Consider the following 21,519-nt stretch of genomic DNA (forward strand, 5'->3'; position numbering starts at 1 on the left):
GACTTTACACTCAGAATTTCTTACATTATTCTCAGAATTTCTGATTTAAAAATCTGAATTCTGACTTTATTTTCAGAATTCTGACTTTCAACTCAGAATTTCTGATTTAAAAATCAGAATTCTGACTTTCAACTCAGAATTTCTGACTTTAAAACTCAGAATTCTGACTCTATTCTCAGAATTCTGACTTTAAGCTCAGAATTTCTGACATTATTCTCAGAATTTCTGACTTTAAACCTCAGAATTCTGACTGTAAACTCAGAACTCAAATATTTTTTTCCTGTGGCTCTTATCCTCCATACTTTCCTTGGCTGAAAGTGACGTAAATATACGACCACTTCCTTGCTTGATACCACGGCTGCAGTTTCCTACTGCGTGTGATTTAGAATTAATTTATATGTATACATCTGTGAACATAAGTGACTCCCACTGCCAAAACTAGAAAACCAACACTCTCTCAGTCACCTTGTCACAAGAGCAGCACTTGTATCACATCATAGGCCCGGCCTGAACGAGCGGACGACCCCGTGAACTCTGTGAATGTTTGTGTATGTGAGCATTTTAAGCTTCAAACAGAGCTTTAGATGTGACTTTGAACTGTCAATGAGATCCTGGTTGTTTCTCTCGTTACAGCTTCAGGAGATCTTCCGGAAGAAAAATGAGAAGAGAGGAAGGAAAGGAGATGCAGAGAAGTCGGCGCAGTTGGTAAGACAGTCAGTGTGTGTTTGTGTGTGAGTAAGTGATGGGATGTAAAATGTAATTATTTTACTTATCCTCCATTCCTACTGATAAAAAACCAGTAAACCAGTTTTTGACGAGTGGGACCAGTGGTCAAATGACTCTTTAGCATTGATGGGAATACAAAACCTGGGTGAACTTGCTTCATTTTCTGGTTATGAGGACATAAATAGCCAGGAATGTTTGGACATTGCTCGATTTAAAAAAAAATAAATGATTTAATCTTTTATACGCTCAGTGTTATTGTTGTTTTGTTTTCCCTCTGTCTCCTTTTCTTTCTGCTCCACTTCCCTTTTTGACAGTGATGCAAATTCACATAGCTGTTTGCCAGCATTAGCTATTTTTACATTTCATCTTACTCCATTTGATTTCATTTTATTGGTGCCTTAATGCGGTTTACTTGTGAGGAATGTTCCAAAAAGATACAATACACTAACGACTGTTTCATTGTCACTGAGCTCCATTCGTCCTGCAACTTGTTTTGTTTCTTGCACATTTACAGACGTCACGTCTCATGTTTGTAGCTTGTTCACCCGGGTTCATAATTCCAAGGTAAACCCACTACTAATTTTGGCACGAACGAGGCTTATCAGTGAAACAACAATGAATTGCAAATCTATGCAAATACGAAATTCAGTGTCGTTGCTGCTGTCATCAGCCTGTGTCATGTTGCTTCCTGCTAAAATGCCCAACTCCAAAATGCCCTTGTTTTATTGAGTTAATAATTAAGTTTTAGTAATTAAGGCACCACCTGATTTCCTCTGTCTTAAATGTCCACTGACAGTTCTCTCGGTTATCTTTTTGTTATACACTCTCACTGCATGTTCCCATTATTATTATTATTAGAAGTGGCAATGTCAGGCATTGGAGGGACAATGTAGCCTCTGTGTGCACACTGTATACACCCAATGACCCAATTTTATAATGGCATTTATAGCATATAATCAAAAGCAATCATGTGTCCCAACTCATTGGTAAATGCATTTAATAAGGCACAATTGTATGACTTAATAGTGATGTAAGGACTAAGTTATTCCAAACACACTACTAAATGATGTGTCAAGTATATTGATCAAAGAAGTCACTTTCTGGCTTCTTTGTTAGTCCTGTCACTTATTACATGATATTATTTTGTATTTGTTTATTTTCCACATATAAAAAAAGTGTCAAGGAACTGGGTCAAGGAGGAAAGGACTCAAATGCAAAACCCCAAAAGAGAGTTGTCCTGTAAGCAGTCCAAAGTCAGTACACAACAGGTCAAAAACAAGGTCGGCAAAGGTATCCAAAAAGTAAAAGGCATAAAGCAATTTGCATAAAACAATTGGGCACAGGTGAAAAACATTAGGGCAGGGCAGAGGCTGAGTAGAGGCGGGAAACAAATGAGAACAGGAAGTGAAGCTACCTGAAACAAAACGAGACATTAGTGCACACAATAAAACAGGAAACGGATACAAAACTTAAGGCAAAACTAAAAACCGTGAATAAAAACTGTGAGCCTATTATCAGAAATAGTTTCACAATCGATTTAAATATAGCTAAAGACACACAAACAAACATAAACCTATCCAAGTATTCTGCAGAAATGTTACTTAAATATACACAGGAAAACAACAATGTTAGAATTTATAGCAGCTTTATATTGTCTTTCTAGCTCTATTGTTTGCAAGTATATATTGGATATTTACTTATATCTTAGGCCAAAGTTTTGTTGAAAACCCATATAATAATAATCCATGTGTTGTTGTTTTACAGTCAATCTGAACTAAAGAAAGTATCACACACAGTGTAGAGGGAGACGAATGTTCCATTAATCCACCACACGCATACTTTGACAGCAGAGAAGTGCAATGTCGTAACTCAGAGAGAGTGTGTGTGTTGTGCTCCAGTGTGGTCATAGAAGTGCTGGAAATAACACAACCTCTTTCCTGGCATGTACTAACTTGTCCTTTACCTTTTTTCTCCTCTTCCTCCTTCTTCTCACGGGCTTCTCGCTCTTTCTCCTCCTCGTGTCTCTCTCTGTGTGTCAGACTATGCAGCTGTATGGATATCAGGTTGCTCCCATGAACAGCGTATGTATCCGAAGCCCATAACCCCTCAGTGTCCTTTCTGCTTGTGTTCAGATGTTGTACAAAGTGAGCTGAACAGAAATACTTATTTCTGCCTGTAGGGTTTGCAGTGTGTATTTATCTGACAGAGAAGAAGAAAAAGAGCCAGTTTAATTCACTATTTATTCATAAATCAGCAATGGGGGAAATGTCATGGTAGACAGATTTTATACACATGATTGATTTAGTGTTTTTTGTAAATTTTTACCCTTATTTTTAACATTAGATCAATGGAAAATCAGTGTTTTTATTAAGATATATGTATTTGGTTAACTGAGATTCTCCTGGCACCTATAAAGCTCACTTATTAATGCACTAATTAAAGCCTGGTGAGGTGCAGTGACTTCTTTTTTAGAGCCCATACCGGTTGCAATAAGAAATGCAAATAACTGAAGTTCCCAAACATGCTGGACTACCTTCACGAAAAGCATTTTGTTGTTTGTAGTAAAGAGAAAAACAAGAGATAGAGGAAGAAAATGAAGGTAGACATCTGGATTATGAGGCATATGATCCTGTAGGTTCATATAACAGATTGCGTATGTCACTGTTCCAAGACACTTATATTATATAATAATGAATGTTATGATCAGTTTCACATCCTCCAAGGTTCTACCTGGAGCCAAAAAGCGTTCTCCTATGAGGACAAGCCGAAAAACCTTTTATGGTTCTACTTAGCACTTTTATTTCAAAGAGTGTCCCCCTGTAGAACAGTGTGTTTTTCTGCCCCATGTTCTATTTTTACATAAAATTCATAGGTTTTTGGTATGAACTGGTATACTGCCCAGCACTGTGTTTACCTTTACCGTCCAAACAGAGCTCTCAGACATGACCATTCTCTTTGTTGCTGGTGTTTTGTTTTTGTCTGAGCACACTCAACAATGGCGGACGTCACATTGCCATCAGTTTGGCAACATTAGGAACACTTGGCCCATCCATCTTCAATTATAAAATGGTGCTTAAACGTGAGAGCGCCCTGGTAGACTGATGTTTAATGCCCCTGTCATGTGATCTGGTCATTAAAAACCTTTTAATTGAGATTTGAGAATTTTTGAAGTGTGGTTGTGTCAGGTACTGAAATAAAGTCCTCACTGAACGTGAGACAAAAAAGCTGTTATCTGTTATCTGACCATTAAACAGCCTTTTCCATCAGGAGAGCGAGCTTTTGAATCTCAGGCTGGTTCTGGGTGCCATCAGCGCCGCGGGGGCGGGGGGGGGGTGCACATAGTGAAGTCGGTGATGTGTTAGTACCTCATACAACCATACTTTAAAAAACCTTATCCCTTTAATGTTCACCCAGTCCATCCTGATCCTCTGTTGTGGGTAAAATGTACTCACAGGCTCTTTGAAAGGACGGATGGAAGGAGAGAGAGAGAGAGAGGGAGGAAGGGTGAGCAAGAGAGGGGGAAAAAAAAGACAGGGTGTCCATCTGTCAGGTCAGCTGATCAGTGATTGATCCAGGGGGGTATGAATGGAGCGAGGGATGGCAAGAAAAGAGTAATAGATTTAAAGGCTCAGGAGAGATGGACTCTGGCAAAAGGAGAGTGATGTGATTTAGAACGAGTCGAGACTCCAAATATAATCAGCCACTGTCCTTTATAATTGTTGTGTGTGTGCTTATAGTCTATAGTCTTCTCTAGATCTTACGTTTTTCAAGGATTTATTTATCCATTGAGATAAAATTGCAGATATATATATATATATATTTGTTTTACAAAACATTTACATTGAGAAAATTCAAATCACACATTCAGTGCAATGATGTACCCATAAGACACACTCTTTCTCTCTCTGTAACACACACACACACACACACACACACACACACACACACACACCCTGTCAGAGGAGTGATGGATAGCTGCATTGTCACCGTGAAGTTAAGAGTGGTGCAGGGTCATGTTAAAATGGCTGCTGCCTCATTCTCCCTGGAGAGACAAGGACAAGGTGGGTGGTCAGGAGCGAGAGAGAGAGCTCTTTTTTGTATTGGGCAGATGCAGTTAACTGCTTTAGGTACATAGAAAAAGTGCAATTACTTCCTAAATTAATGAATTAGGTTAAGTGTTATAGATTATATTCAAATATCCTGATTTTGAATGAAGTGGTAGCTTTAGAAATGACGGCGATAGACGAGCTGTGAGTGTCACAATTAGTCTAAAGACATATTTTCACTTTGTGTGACATCATTCATGAGTATGTATGATATGTACATGCTTTCTTTGTCACAACAAAAAAACCTCTACTTGAATCTGTTTATATTATTCGGAAGTAAGAGAGTAAATATAAGTAGCATGGTGACGTTGTTGTGTTGGAGGTGAACTGACCCCGGCCCTGCTTGACCCGCTCCTACAGGTGCTTAAAAAAGACGGTCAGGAGTTTGTGGCGCGGAGTTACTGGGACGTTCTGAGGCGAAGTGCCAGTCAAGTCCTCTTTTCTGACCTGGCGGAGGTACACATACCCAACTGTCCTCTGTCCCTTGATCCCTCCTTTCATCATCTGTCACTCCTTCATCCTCTCTGATCCCTCGAGTTAGTGCAGATCCTACTGTCGTACATCCCCGCAGGCTCAGAGTCCTACAGCTGCATCGAGCATTTGCCAGAATAAGACCAGAATTAAATAAATATAGCACGATCATTGTGCTTCACTTTGTTGGCCAAAGTTCAGTAAGATGCACAATTCTGTCAATTGACAGAATCAGACATGCTGGTTAATGTGGGCTAATTGTAAAAAATGTCTACTCTTTCGTTCTGGTCTGGCTTGATCCTGATTTCCTGATAGTTCTCTGCGTAGACTCCCCCTGTTATATCTTCCATCTTCTCTTTTTCTTTTTACAGTACATGCCAATCTTTTCCAGCATCCTTCCTTTTCCTTCCCCACCTTATTTTGTCCTGTATCCCTCACCATATAGAATTATTTCCCCCCATTGCATCTTTCACATTTGTGCCCAGTGACAGTAATATGTCAAACACCCTAATTTTATGAATCTGTAAGGGATCTGCAGTAATCTGAGCATCTTCGATCCTATCCCATTTCATTGTGTCAGTTGCTCACATCAGAGTGTCGATCATTTCTCACCATATTTGTTCTCACTTATTAATATTTCACCAGACATTTGAACCGTTTGTTTTGCTGTAGTGCACTGATGTGTCAGGATTGATCCTTAAATGTTCCTTTAATGATAGACGCATTCTAATGACCTGTTGTGTTTGTCAACCTGCCTTCTGTCATTTTGGTCTCCGGTCTTCATTCTGCTTTTTGTATGTGTCTCTGTGCCTTGTTATCTGTGCCGTGTTGTAGCTTTGGTGTTGAGATCCTTCTCATGTTATTCCACAACACGTTTTAAGAGGCTGGTATATATTAATGATAAAGAGAAGGCAGCTGACTGCAGAGCACATACAAAAAAACGTACATTTTTATTCCAGTAGTCGGTTGCTTTAATTTTATGAATTGAAGAGGAGCATAGAAAACAAAAGTGCAATGTTTATCACAGACTTGAGCGATTGCTGGTGTGGTGTTAACCCTTTAACACCTAAGCCTCAAAATGTCTGTCTCGCCTATTTTTCCAGAATAACTTTCAATATCTGGCAGTTATTTACAATTTACTGCAGCAAAACAAAAAGTTTTATTAAAAAAAGAAAACATGAACACCAGATTTTGTATGTTAAATTTGAAGTTTGAACAGTATAAAACATTTTTAAAACTAGAAAAAGCACTCGGAGAGCGCAGACCTCCGCCAAGGCAGCTCAGTGCCTCCACAATACACCCTGCCGGCGCGCAGTGTGTACAGAGCACAACATTTAATCACTTGTTCCTGGTCCCATTGTGGACATTTCCTGAAAGATTCGTCCCAATCCGTCCGCGACTTTTCGAGTTATGTTGCTAACAGACAGACAAACAAACTCCGTCGAAAACATACCTCCTGACGGAGGTCAACTAGAAAAGCACTCGGAGAGCGCAGACCTCCGCCAAGGCCGCTCAGTGCCTACAAAATAGTGATGAAAATAGTGCTAGCGTCTACGGATCACGCCCAAAATGTAATCACTTGTTCCTGGCCCCATTCTGGACATTTCCTGACAAATACGCTGATTCACTCGCTTTAATACCCTAATATGTAATACCACATGTTGGGTTAGATATGCAACTGTCGGCATTGCAGTGTTTCACAGTGTTTTAGCACCAAATGCTTATTTCAGCTTACTAACACACTCACATTGACTAACGTGCTGATGTTTAGCAGGTCTAACGTTTATCATGTTCCCCATGTTAGCTAACATCTGCTTATTAACAATAAACCCAGAGCACAGTTGAGCCTGATGGGGGGTAAAAAAGGTTGATGTTTATGTGAGGAAGGCAGTTCTTGCAAAGTGAGTAATTGATCAGCGTAATATTTAGGGTTGGGGTTTTAGGTAATTTGCGTGGTGTTTTTATATCGCTTTTGAGACACCGGGTATCCGATAGTATACATTTTTTTTCAACCGATGTGACAAATAAACATTGTGTATTAGAATAAAAATACCAACTGATGTTTCGGTCCACTAGATGGTGCCGAGTCATAATTGAACGTTTTCTGAAAACAAGAAAAAACTATTTTTTTTAGCAAGCACATTGGTAAAGTTAGGCAGATATCACAATTACCAAAAAATAAAAAGACGTAGGCAATAATGCTATTAGGCTAACGATATGATGATATTTCATTATCATGATAATATTGTGGTGGTATTGTGGTGTCTCTGGCGATTCCCAGCCCTAGTAATATTGCAGATTACCATGTCTAGCCACTATGTATCTTATAATTAATCTTAATCTTATAATTGCAAGGGATTTGCTGATTCAGTGTTAATTATATGGGTCAACATCACTCGATCAGGTCTCCATATAAATCTGATACAATCCGACGTCACGTGACTGGAAAGTGTGAGGGATGCAGTGATCATGTGGACATAGTATTCATATATTTGTAAAAAAAACAACAAAAAAACCTTTATTAGACTAATATTGTGTTTGCAAATATTGATATTGGCTATGATATCAGTATATATTGGTCACAAAATAGTGATATCGAGCCATTACTATGTGAAAAGTCAAGTTATCTCTAATCCCTGCAAATTACCGTACATATAATTAAAAAGATTGTGCTAACAAACTTCTAAAAATTAAGAGTTTACAAGAGTTATCAGTCTCGGCTGTGTATTTATCTGAATAATTAGCTTATTTTTATGTCAACTTCTTTGTCAAACAACAGCGACGGTGCAGGTAATGATCAAGGTTATTATAGTTTGGGATTTTTCGTTAGTTTTACTTTTCATTCCGTTTTGACTTTTAATCAGTATTTACAGCGAGTTTGCTAGTTTTAATGAGTTTAAAAAATGTTTTCGTAAATGCATAGTTTTAGTTTAGTTTTTATTCGTTATGGAGTGTTTGCCAGGTGCAAGATTCAAAAAGGTGATAATAAGAGTAATGTCCTAAATACAACCTTTCAAAATTGCCAGCAATTTTTTTTTTTTTTTCAAACTCTAGTTTATTCCAGTTAACGGAAATGTTTTTTTTCGATTTTAGTTGTCGCTATTGCGTTAGTTTTCTATATAACTATAATATCCTTGGTAATGATTAATAAGAGCTAAAGTGGTGCTAGCATGCTAACCTGACTAATGACAGGCTGTGCACTGTGGTGGCAGCGGAAGCTGAGGTGGAGGTAATGACAGTGGAGTGTAATGGAGCTGACCTTGTATTTACACTGAGCAGCCTTTCATCCGCCGGCACGTCAGACGGACAGAAGGGACGAATCAGACAGAGAGGGGGGGGGAAATAAAAGGAAGAAAAACAGGGACATTGAAAGTACGAGGGATTACGTCAACTAGATTTATTGTGTGTCAAAAAAAAAAAAAAAGGAAATAAAATAGCAGAAGTGAATGAAGACAAATGGATGACAGCAGGGGGGAAACCTCAGGGTAAAGAAAAAAAAAGGAAGAGATAAAATCACAGAGACAACAAAAAAGGTGAGAGAGGCCCAAAGAAGATGACACGGAGGACACAGGTCAGCGGGGAGGACAAATGTTTTCAGGAACAAAGTGTGCGTGTGGAGGAGGGGGGGGAAGAGTGGTTTGGGAAGCCCATTTAGGGGAAAAGAAAGAAGTAGGTTGTATTTAGAGAAACATGTGTTTACTCAACAGATTAGTCACCATTGTACCTCTTTGCTTTTGTCTGGAGAAGGAGGGACTGACTGACAGGCTCAGAGGGAGGGAAGGAAAGATCTAATCACCTCGGTGTTTGTCAGGTGAAGGAGGTACTGACGGGTACGAGGAGAAAGGAAATCTGGGTAATCAGATCAGGGGCAGGGTGAGTGGAGGTGGGGGGGGTGCAAAAAGAAAGAAGAGATAGATGGAAGATAAAGATGGAAGAGAAGTGCAGGGAACAGGTCAGGTGTTTTTATCCAGGACGGTCAGTCTGAAGGGTGACAATGAGCTCCTCCTCTGAAGTATTACTCACAGATCGAGAGGATGAGGAAGACTGTTTAGTGTTTACACGTGTAATGACTGTTTTTACCTTTGACTGCGTGATCAAAGACTGCTGAAGTACACACACTCACACTGAGACACATAGGAACATGCACACACCAGGTGTCGGCTCGTGCCTTGTGGGCGTGACTCTAACCATTACGTCTTCATGTGGATGATGAGCTCACTCCGCCACTACTGCACTTCCAGGAATGATACGCTTGTTTTGATCAGGTTGGCATCACGCCTAACCATGGGTAAACTGATGTGGGCCAACAATAATAATAATACTAATAATAATGGAAGTCTTTTTTTAAATGATCCGGCTCAAACACCTTGATTGTCAACTAGCGTGGGACATCCAGCACTTTTCAGATTCCAGTCTTACCAGGTTATACTTTGCATTAACTATAAAATAATCCAAAATAATATTGTTTTATATTATCAATGAATTAATTCACCCCTGTGTGTAATATAAACCTGATTAGTTATTTATAACATGAAGCCAGAAGGCTGTAAACAATTCAAAATGGATATTAAAACCATAGCAAATTATTATAGTTATATCACCTTTGTTTTCTTTTTTTTTTTTTTTTTTTTTTTTTTTCAAATATATTTTATTGAGCATTCAAGATACAGGTACAATCATTAATACATTTCAGGCTCCTTTTTTTTTTGCTTATAAGTATGCTCACAAAGTCGAAGAGGATATTGTATGCTGATAAAACACAACAGAGAAAACAAAACAAAACATAGAAAACAAACAAAATAGACAATGTAACATAAAGGACATATCAGGTTGACTAGGACCCCCCCCCCCCCCCCCCCCCCGAAGACCCTACTCTAAACTGCGTCAACGCTGCTTACTGCATATTAATATCACCTTTGTTTTCATGGACACAAATAATTGGAATAATAGCCCGATCGTAATAAACATGCTTATTGTAAAGGCGCAAATATAACCCTGGTCTGGTATCATGCCCGAAATAAACAAAAAAAGAAAAGAAAAGAAAGTTAATTTTAGTGCGGAGAACTAGGTTAACGCACGACAACGCACAGCGCGTTTCCATGACGACTGAAAGGAAAAAGACGCGCGTGACGTCATGTTTACGTGCCGCAACACTGGAAGTCAAGGCACCGTTTACCAGTTAGCTCCTTTAGCGCCGGTTAGCGTGCCTACACTTGAACTGGAGCAGTCTGTTTATTAAAGGAAAGGAGCAGTGCTACAAATAACCAGCGAACCTGTGTACTGCGTATGTTTGTACCTCTGTTTTTTTAGGTTAGCGTTACTTTAGAGACTCATTTTAACAATCGGGAGTCACGTAAACATGACGTCACACGCGTCTCTTTCCTGTCCGTTATCATGCATGTGAATATACCTATTTTTGGGTTGACAACTTTTCCTGCTCTGTTAAAAAGCAGTTAAATTACATTTACCAAAGTGTTTTCCCCCTCAGAACCAACTCCAGTCGTCACTAATCTCACGTTGGTTCCTGTACATAGAAATCAGGATCAGGTCATATAATCATATTCATGCATTTTGCACAAGATAAACCAAGTTCAAAAGAAAAACGTCTAAACAGAAAGACAGAAAAATGCATACTGGAGGGGGCAAAGACACGCCACCTGGACTCTGTCTGGAAGTTATGAACAGCTTGTGTGTCATAAAGGCATAAGTTATGAGTCAGTTTAAAGATTAAAGTGTTTTTGTCCTGTTTGTCCATAATCAGAGGCTTAATTCAAAGACCCTCAAATAAGTGAGACACGGAAATCATAACGTCTGCAACGGTAATCATCCATTAATAAACACCCTCAGTTGTTATCCCTGCAACTCTGTTACACCAAACAAGCAACAACAACGACAAAAAACTGTAACGGCTTGACTTGAACACGTTCTTTCCCTTTTCTTTTGTAAACCTGTGTTATCCTGTTTGATATTTTCTTCTCATCCCACATTGGATTTTAGGATTTTACCCTCGAGGTAGAACCGCGAATGGCATTGTGGCGATGATGAAAGTTATGATGATGCTGATGGAAATGGCACAAATGCTCCCCCCCCCCCCAGAAGGACATGATATTTCTCTCAATCTGATGTCTGCATGGCCATGGATTGGACAGGGGATGGGGGGGGGGGGTTGCTGGGGGAGGGCATGGTGGGAAGAATAATTTAAATAATGTTTGCCAGCTGATTTTTCTTTTTCTTTTTTTTCTAGAAGTGCTCAAAAAGCACACTCACCTTTTTCTGAGCTAGACATGATAGCGATGATCAAGAAGGGCAAATTGTGGATTACACGCTTTGACTGATCACGGGATTACATTAGTGTTAACAAAAAAAAAAACGCTTTAAACATGAGCAGATAACATAAACAGGACAAATTAAAAAAAAGCCTTCAGATGTTAACTTAATTGAGTCAACATGCTTTCCCAAAGACTGCACTGCACGTCAGACAGAAAAAGACACATTTAAACAACAGGAACCAAAGTTGCACACACGATTCTCATCGGTCGATGGAAAAAGGTGGAATCGGCTCTCATTCTCTGCATTCGTGCCTACTGTATGTTGGGTTTTGTTGTGATTTCAGATTGTGTTCGGGTGTCTCCGTGCGGCAATTGCAGAGAAATTGCATGAGATGCCGTGGCTTCATTGTGTCTGTGAATGTCTGCCAGTTCACGTCGTCTATGTACCCGTCTGTCTCTCTCTCTCTTGGCCGTAGTTCTTCACCCGCTCTTCCCTTCGCTCTCCTTTTGCCTCCATATTTTCTGCAGTGACTAAAGGCATGATTGGTTAATATTAAGTTTTTTATGTTGCACTCCTCCCGTCTCCTGCTCTGTCTCGCTGCTGTTAACAACAATCCTCACCAGTCTAGGCTGCATGGCGTCTTTTATGACTTTCTTGAAAAGGGCCCGATAATGCAGATGATCCTGACTGTTGACGGATAAACGTTTTACTTCTCCCTTTTGTTTGCACATACTGCATTTTACTGGAGCTGATATGACCGAAGAGGGTTAGTTTAAATGGAGCTGCTGCCTAGACTGGTACGCTGATGTCACGAGGCTGCTTGTCGGAGCCGTTTCAATGTGATTGACAAGTTTGTTGTTGTTGCTCATCGGCTTGCGCTAGCCTGCTCCCTGGTCGCCTGGCGCCTCAGTCGCCATGTTGGATGGATGATGGATACCTGCCCTCTGCTTCACCTCCGATCACTGATCACCTTTATCAATTTGCCACTCATCAATCTCTTGTTATTCCTCCCTCTCTGGTGATTCATAGCGAACAGATGAGACCATTACCATCGACACCACACTACTGGTTCATTTCTTTGGGAAGAAAGGGAAGGCGGAGCTCACCTTTGACGACTTCTACAGGTACTTTTCTTTGGACAGAAACACACTTCGATTGATCAATATTCGATTAGAACCCACAGCCTCTCTTGTCTGCTCCTCAGATTTATGGATAACCTGCAGACTGAAGTGTTGGAAATCGAGTTTCTGACCTACTCTAAAGGAATGACCACCATCAGCGAAGAGGACTTTGCCAAAATCCTGCTGCGCTTCACCAACGTGGAGAACATCAACGCCTACCTGGAGAATGTCCGCCATTGTATACCTGATGAGAAGGTACAATTGTTTGAGTTGTTTTTTTAATGGACACGCAAAATAAAAACATACAAATGAAAGACAAAAGCACAAGACAAAGAAAGATATTATTATTATTAGTAGTATGATAATAACTATTAGTGCCTTCCTTTTTCACTTACTCAGCACATTACTAATATGATTGTTATCCCGATATACAACCCAATACAGTATAAATAGAAACAAATATTACTGTTTTTATGAACTATGCCAGTTCTATATACATTTAACACATATCTTCATTCATATATCTCTTTAGATGTGTTTTCTGTACAGGTTTTTAAGCTGATTCACTGATTCTTTTCCAGCTGTGCGAGTTGTTCTTTTGTTAAAGTTAAGATTTACTTGTCATTTAAAAGATTAGATCAACGTTTTTCTTTATTATTTTTTAATCAACAATTTCTGTATATTTATGTGTCTTTGCTTTTGTAAATTTTTCATGCTGATCATAAACCTCAAAGTGAAGGACTTACAGTTTACCTTTCACATCCCTTTATCGCTCTATCTTTGTCCATCTTCCTCCTCCGTGTGTGCCCCTGCCTTCCAGTCATCTAGCGTGTCCACAATGTCCCACCTCTGTCTCTGCCCGAGGCTGTTGTGACCCTCCACACTTCAGCACTCCACTGCTTCACAATCACACTCGACAGCACTCCCAGCTACATGTGAATGTCCTTCTTGTCTGATTGTCTTTAGATGTGTAGTCCTTACGCAACCCAACTCTTCTTCTGTTCCTCCCTTCTTTCCTTTTCATGCTATGGAAGAAGCAGGAGGTTGGTCTCGACCTCGTACGGCACAAAACCTGCAGTCACATTCTGCTGTTATATTATTATTATTATTATTATTAGATCGTCATCTGTGCTTATGGTTGGGCGAAGACACAGCTGGCTAATAGACTGTATTTAGAAAGTGCACATAGTCTTCTGGTTGTACAACAAACTCCTTTTTTTGAAGCACCATGACAGTTTTTGCAACTGGAAAAATCACAGGCGTCACCTCCAACCAGGCTCCTGATGGACTATACTAGCTGTCAATCACGCAGTATGTCCACTCATCATAATGTGACATGTTTTATTGTCGAGTGACGTGTGCAATTGAAGACCTAAAAAGAGTCATTTAGACCATTAATTCCTGAGTGAGACATCTTCCAAAAAGGAGGTAGAGCCTGCCAACTTACTCCATTGTGGTTAATCACCCTGACATTTTTTTTTAGAACATTGAACAAACAATCATTCAACACTTTTACAAAAATATGTCTGGAAATATAAACGTTTAGCAAATATATGGAACAATAGTGAACAAATATAACATTCGCAAATTGTTAAATCAACTTCAATCAAAGTCTATGGATAACTAAAAGGAGGCCTGTTTTCCCATTATACTTTCATTTAAACTGAGTTTTTTTTTTGCAACTAATAGAGTCGCCCCCTGGTGGCTATTTGCTACTCTTGTCCTGGGCTTCACTTTCACACTGTAAGACTATGTCCATTTTTTTCATACAGTCTATGCGTGAGCTATATTCATTTATATACATGTGCATTTTAACCTGCATCTCTTCAAAGACTGCATTTCTTTTATTATTTGTACATGAATGTGTTTTTTAATGTAAATGTGTTATAACAGGTTCAATCTTGACGCTCATTTCAAACTCAAAAGCTTGGGCTCGTGGGATTTTTTTTGTCATACGTATTGGTGAAAGCACAATATCTTCACATGAAGGAACTCATATTTTTTACTTTTACATCTGCATCGAACAATCATGTGTCTGAGTTACTGTATGCTGCTACTTCCAGGGTTATGATGCACATCAAGAAGGCTGCTGGGGAATTAACTGCATTAATGACTTCTGATGTCATTAATCGCTCACTCTCAGTTAACATCTCAGATCTATGTGCATGTATGAAGGTGACTTTAACTGGCAGTCCACTCCGCTTAAGAACAAGATCTTTGTCACAACTTCTCCCAATTCAGTCTTCAGTCTTGCTGCTGGTTCCAATTTTAATTTAGTTTCTTTTGTCACTGGTGTTACAGGGAATTACCTTTGACGAGTTCAGATCCTTCTTCCAGTTTCTCAACAACCTGGAGGACTTTGCCATCGCCATGCAGATGTATAATTTCGCTTCTCGCTCCATCGGACAAGGTAGGAACGGAGCAGTGGGAAGTAGTGTTGCAGGGTTTCTGAGGGTTTTGTGTTTACACAGAGATGTAGCGACACAGTGTACTCCAAAAAGAAGTGTTGGTAACACTTTAGAGTAGGGAACACATGTTCATCATTAACTAGTAGCATACTAGCCCTTTATTAGTAATCATTAAGCACGTATTAACACTTTGTTCTACATAACCTCATTCTATAAAAGTTCTACCTGGAGCCAAAAAGGGTTCTTTTATGAGGAAAACCCGAAGAACCTTATATGGTTCTACTTGGTACTTGTTTTTTATTTTATATTTTAAGAGTGTTTATTAAGAGCGCACTTATTTGTATGTTAGTAAGCACCTAGTTAATGGTGAATGTGTTTTTTTTTTTCCACTTTTGCCAGATGAATTTGCAAGAGCCGTCTACGTAGCTACCGGCCTGAAGCTGACACGTCACCTTGTGCACACCATCTTCAAGATATTTGATGTCGATCACGACGATCAGCTCTCTTACAAGGAGTTCATCGGCATCATGAAGGACCGGCTGCACAGGGGAGCCAGGGTGAGGAAATACATTCACGTTACAGTTTATACAAGGATGTCCAGGAAATCAGGAAGAACCTGTCTTTTGAAAGGCCTGTGAATTTTTTTTAAAAAGAGAAAGAAATTGCACCATATTGAAAATGTTCCTCTTCGTATGGCCCATGCAGAAGAGTGGATTTGTGAAGTAACAACCCCAGTGAATTGGCTGAAGTGACTGTCATGGTTGTTCTCAAGGACAGATACTGCCCTCTAGTGGTAGTTTGGCAATGTGTTTCAAGCTTCACTAATAGGGCTTTTCCACTACATAGTCTTGGCTGATTGGTCACAGTGTCGTCACTGGAAGAGTCATGAGCAAGACTTCCGACACAGTGCCGCACTGTAGATCAATTAAAAAGACTTACAAATCCTGAAAACTTTGCGTAAATCTCCAACATTTAGCATGAAGAAAATGTCTTAAATCTCACTATATAACAGAGGAGTCTGGTGTATTTAGTGACAGCACTGCTGAAAGCTGAAAACGACTGTTTCATACGTAGTCTGTGCTTCGGTCATGCAAGAAGTATTGAACTAATCTTTTTAATTGTTTAACTGGTTCTAATGATTAATTTCATCGAAAACAACTGCTTTACAGGTCACTAGTCACTAGTTTGTGTGTGTCGCGTATCCAACCAAGACACGGCTGTTTCATGCAGCCGTGCAGTGATGACTCCGCCCACGTTGAGGAGCTACTACAGTAATGGAAAACTAAACCGCGTAGAGTCGAGCCGTGTCGTGGAAAAGCGCCATGATATTACAGAAAACATGTCAATGTTATTTGATTGTTGTGATGGCCTCACAGTCTTGGCTTCTTAACACTGCTGTTAGTTTATTTCCATCTCTTTCTTTCTCTCCTACTTCCTCCTCTTTTTGTCCCTCCTAATCTAATCTAACACCCTCTCCCGTACTCCTCTTCTCCTCCTCTGTCACCTCACCGTGCAGGGTTATAAAGCTGTGGCAAAATCCACATCTTTCAGATCCTGTCTGAAGAAGGAGCTGGCAAGCAGATAAGTATCACCTTCATCATCAACAACAACAACAACAACAACAAATCTTATTTACTGTATACAATTTAATAATGGGAGAGTAATACAGTAGCAGCAGCGTCAAAGTATCATTAATTATTGTAACCTATACATTTTGAATGAGCTCAAAATGTGGTACGTGAGCTTCCTCTGGTGGAAAGTCAGGAATATTCTTCTACTGTATATATTAGGGTGTGTGATTTTTGACCGGAGTGGGAATAGCAAAAAAGTATTCATAATGAAATAATAATAATTAGAGTCAACCTATCTCTTGACCCATCTTAAACTAATTCCACTATACCAGTGTGTGAAGTATATGTGAGGAAGAAGAGGATGATGAGAGAGCAAATTATCTTATTGGGAATAAATCTGCCTCCTGTGAAAAGACTTTACTTGGCCTATTTACACCACTGTATTTTAACATTGGAGATAATGGTGTTTACTTCGAGAGCTCAACATTTTCTCAACTGTTACTCGGTATACACAGTTAAATAAAAAGTGCCAGATCCAATGTTGCAGTACATTAAGATCAAATGTAAATGTTGTTATTACAATAGGAGTTTTTCTCTTTAATAATGTGACATTTTTGTCAGTCTTTTGTTATTTTACCGTTAGGTGTAGAGTTTCAGCACCAGATACCATCATGTTTTCAATAAAGATCAAATTATATCTACTTGATAACATGATTTTGTTTGTTTCTTTAAAAGGTAAAGGGCCGGCACTACACCTCCTTCTCCAGCTGCGTTCGCGCTGAGGCCAGAAGACAGGTGAACCACCTCTGGAGGAGGTACAAGGAGAAGTAGGAGGACACAGACAGATGGCACGAAGGAAGGAGATTAAACATAAAAAGAGCCTGATGACTGAGCTCTAACTTTTATAGCAACTGTCTATTTTCAACATAAAAAAAAACAACAACAAAAAAGTACACAAGTGTACATGCATGACTGCACCACAAACTGACTGTATATTATGCTCACCACTCATCTCAATCTTATTATTTATTCCAACTATGAGTTACAGTGCAGCAACTTCAGCTTAACTGTCCGAGCATGGTTTCTTCATAACAGGGACTGTTACTAACAACTATCATTATACATTGTCTGACCAGCATATTTGCAAGCTCATTGTTTAAGCAATATTATTATTATGCAGTACAGCAGCAGGTTGTAGCTTTTAGGTTCTACCAAATCAATCTTTACTTATTTAATGATTGATGTGACCAGTTACTTATCAACACTATGTTTCTGAAACACATTCAAGAGCACAACAATAATGTAATAACATATGTATATATTCATAAGACGATGTTGTCATCCTGATAAAATATGGATGGTATACAAATAAATATATGATACCAAAGTTTTGGAATTAAATCACTGTTGTTTTGTCTTCTGCTGACTTTTGGTCCTCTGTCTTTTGCTTTACTTTTTACATTATTTGTCTTTGTCCTGCAGTTTTTTTTACACCCAAAAGAAACCACACAACATGTGCTATAATCAGGCTACATTATAAATAATATATGTGTGATTTGAACAATAAGATCTCTATTATTGTTATATGTTAATAAACTATTGAATGTTATAATGACATATGCCAAGCAGGCCTTTTTTTGCTTTTGTTTGTCTTGTTTGTGAGCAGCAAAATTAAGGATGGATTTTAGGACAATTTCAGTGGGTGCAGGTAATAATTTTCTATCAATTTTATTTACTGTACATATTTTGATTTACACATGGACATAAGAGTGTATATATATATGTATATATATATATATACATATATATATATATTACAGTTGTAGATTTATCTGTAGTAAGTATTTTGGGACCCGGTCTACCTATAAGTGTTCATTGCGCATGCGCAACGCTTTGACGCAGCCACTTTCCCACGGTCAGGTGAACATCCTCGGAACGCTACACCTGGGCTTTTTCTTTACAACGGCAAACTTGTCGTGTCAGGTGAGGACGCTATGCAACAGCCTCGCGTGTGTCATTCAGGTAAGTTTGTTACAAATGTTGTCGAATTAAAGAGAGTTAATTGTCACCTGAACAAGATGGAGGCGCATTTGTAGCGTACATGCTAACTAGTGGCAACGTTAGCGTCGTTCTTTTTTTTTTGTTTGTTTCCTTCTGGTTGTGTAATTACTGGAGGCTGTTTTTAATAACTGTTAATGTGAAGTAACTTAAACTTTCAATGTGGTTGTTGGTGTTTTTAATTTTTTAACCTGTCAACTGGTGAAATGCTGCCCTCGTGTGTATTTGTTCATAGCAGACCGACCGCCATTGAAACCCTATATGTTTGAGACAGTTTGTGCTGTTGTCGTGCAATTGTGGCCGTCAACACACTTTAAACATCGTTTCCGTTCTTCGTTTTCTATACTATTGAATTGAATTAATTATGTGTCTGGACGTCCTTAAAACCTAGCGAAACTCGAGTCGTATTGCGGAGCAGCGGAACTGTACTTCAGTGTCGGCTTTCTGTCAGGGGCATTATAAACGACGCACAGGTCGACGTAAGCGGCGCCTGTAAAACTAAATGTAGATGTTTTAGTCAACATAGAAAAAACCTGTGTTGTTATATTCTGAGTAAGCAGTAGTATAAACTGATCTACCACCGATCAATATGTCGGCTTGTGAAATTATTAAATAAAGAATATATAAAAGCTTAAACGAACGGACAGTTGTGACTTAACCGCAAAGCATTGTGGGTCTTATGAAAGTGAACTCCTAATATTATAAATCGCTTTGTTTTAGCGAGTAATAATAATATTTTTAAATGGACTGTATGGTTCTGTCTAGATTGTGCTTTATACACGTGGTGTGTGTCGTGTCAGTTGGACAAAACCGCGACAGACAAGGATTGTGCGAAGAATGACTAGCCGTGTTCACCCTCCTTTAAACTAAGACTATACTTTCAGGGATCATTTCTATAGTTTTTAACTTGAGAAATGTGTTTCTAAAGTGATTAGTCTCGCTATCCACGATGATGAGTCTGGATATTCTCTTCTGAGCGTGAAGCGGACTTTGAGTAATGATTCAGTTCATATGCTCACTGTCATTGATGACCGTTCTTTGCTTCCTTGTGAAGCTTTGAGGAAGAGAATATGATCAGAGTGGCTATCGGATCATGTAAATATAAATAGTCTGTTATGTAAGATGGTTCTGCATATATCCATTCAACGAGCTATGTTACATGTATCAATTAGTGATATACAGGTGAATCTGAGATTCCTGAATCACTTCAATCAGTTCATTAAAACGAGTAAAAAAGGTTCCTGTCGAAAAAATGTGTGTCCACAGCCACAGTTCACCAGCTCTCTGTGTGTTAGTTAGTTCGCGCGATTCGCGTCCACAGCGAACGAATCACAGCAGCACGGCAGACAGAGGCCGTTTCACAATACCCAAGTATGCCAGTATGTACTTGCTTACTTGGAAAGTACATACTTGAGAAGTACGGGAGTACACAAGCACGATTCTTCAATTGGAACAGCAGCGTACTTCCTTGTTCTACTGTTTGAATGGCGGGTGGCGCGAAGCACTTAGGCCTCATTACCACCACCTACAGTGACGATGAATGAACATATAAAATACTTTTAATAAATACATATGTTGTTGTTATTTTCACATTTTAAATATTTTATACACTATAAAGTGTGTCCATTATATGTTAATACATATATAATGACAGTGCGACTTTAATATACATCTAAAATTCAAAGTTACAATAAATTAAACATTAATATTATACAAAAGTCAACCCCCCATTGAAACCCTATATGTTTGAGACAGTTTGTGCTGTTGTCGTGCAATTATGGCCGTCAACACACTTTAAACATCGTTTCCTTTCTTCGTTTTATATACTATTGAATTGAATTAATTATGTGTCTGGACGTCCTTAAAACCTAGCGAAACTCGAGTCGTATTGCGGAGCAGCGGAACTGTACTTCAGTGTCGGCTTTCTGTCAGCGGCGTTATAAACGACGCACAGGTCGACGTAAACGGCGCCTGTAAAACTAAATGTAGATGTTTTAGTCAACATAGAAAAAACTTGTGTTGTTATATTCTGAGTAAGCAGTAGTATAAACTGATCTACCACCGATCAATATGTCGGCTTGTGAAATTATTAAATAAAGAATATATAAAAGCTTAAACGAACGGACAGTTGTGACTTAACCGCAAAGCATTGTGGGTCTTATGAAAGTGAACTCCTAATATTATAAATCGCTTTGTTTTAGCGAGTAATAATAATATTTTTAAATGGACTGTATGGTTCTGTCTAGATTGTGCTTTATACACGTGGTGTGTGTCGTGTCAGTTGGACAAAACCGCGACAGACAAGGATTGTGCGAAGAATGACTAGCCGTGTTCACCCTCCTTCAAACTAAGACTATACTTTCAGGGATCATTTCTATAGTTTTTAACTTGAGAAATGTGTTTCTAAAGTGATTAGTCTCGCTATCCACGATGATGAGTCTGGATATTCTCTTCTGAGCGTGAAGCGGACTTTGAGTAATGATTCAGTTCATATGCTCACTGTCATTGATGACCGTTCTTTGCTTCCCTGCGAAGCTTTGAGGAAGAGAATATGATCAGAGTGGCTATTGGATCATGTAAATATAAATAGTCTGTTAAGTAGGATGGTTCTGCATTTATCAATGCGATGAACTAAGCTAGGTGTACCAATTAGTGATAAGCAAGTCATCTGAGATACCTGAATCACTTTAGTCAGTTCATTAAAACGAGTAAAAAAGGTTCCTGTCGAAAAAATGTGTGTCCTCAGTACTGTTCACCAATTCTCAGTGTATCAGTAAGTTCGCGGGAT

At 39.0% G+C, this 21,519-nt stretch overlaps 1 protein-coding gene across 1 annotated transcript in view; it reads left to right on the forward strand.

Annotated features, from left to right (window-relative positions):
- Positions 1 to 16,687, forward strand: part of LOC310940770 (calcium uptake protein 3, mitochondrial-like) — a gene marked incomplete at both ends in the record, with an annotated part of 29,010 nt that extends 12,323 nt beyond the window's left edge. Inside the window, 8 exons of the mRNA XM_083905769.1 lie at positions 634 to 705; positions 2,766 to 2,807; positions 5,193 to 5,288; positions 12,603 to 12,697; positions 12,778 to 12,949; positions 14,996 to 15,104; positions 15,502 to 15,659; positions 16,619 to 16,687. Coding sequence (XP_083761895.1) covers positions 634 to 705; positions 2,766 to 2,807; positions 5,193 to 5,288; positions 12,603 to 12,697; positions 12,778 to 12,949; positions 14,996 to 15,104; positions 15,502 to 15,659; positions 16,619 to 16,687 — 813 coding nt within the window. The remainder of the gene's footprint in view (positions 1 to 633; positions 706 to 2,765; positions 2,808 to 5,192; positions 5,289 to 12,602; positions 12,698 to 12,777; positions 12,950 to 14,995; positions 15,105 to 15,501; positions 15,660 to 16,618) is intronic.
- Between the last annotated feature and the right edge of the window lie 4,832 nt (positions 16,688 to 21,519).

This window comes from Microchirus variegatus (genome assembly GCF_963457635.1).
Source record: "Microchirus variegatus genome assembly, chromosome: 19".
Classification (NCBI taxonomy): domain Eukaryota; kingdom Metazoa; phylum Chordata; class Actinopteri; order Pleuronectiformes; family Soleidae; genus Microchirus; species Microchirus variegatus.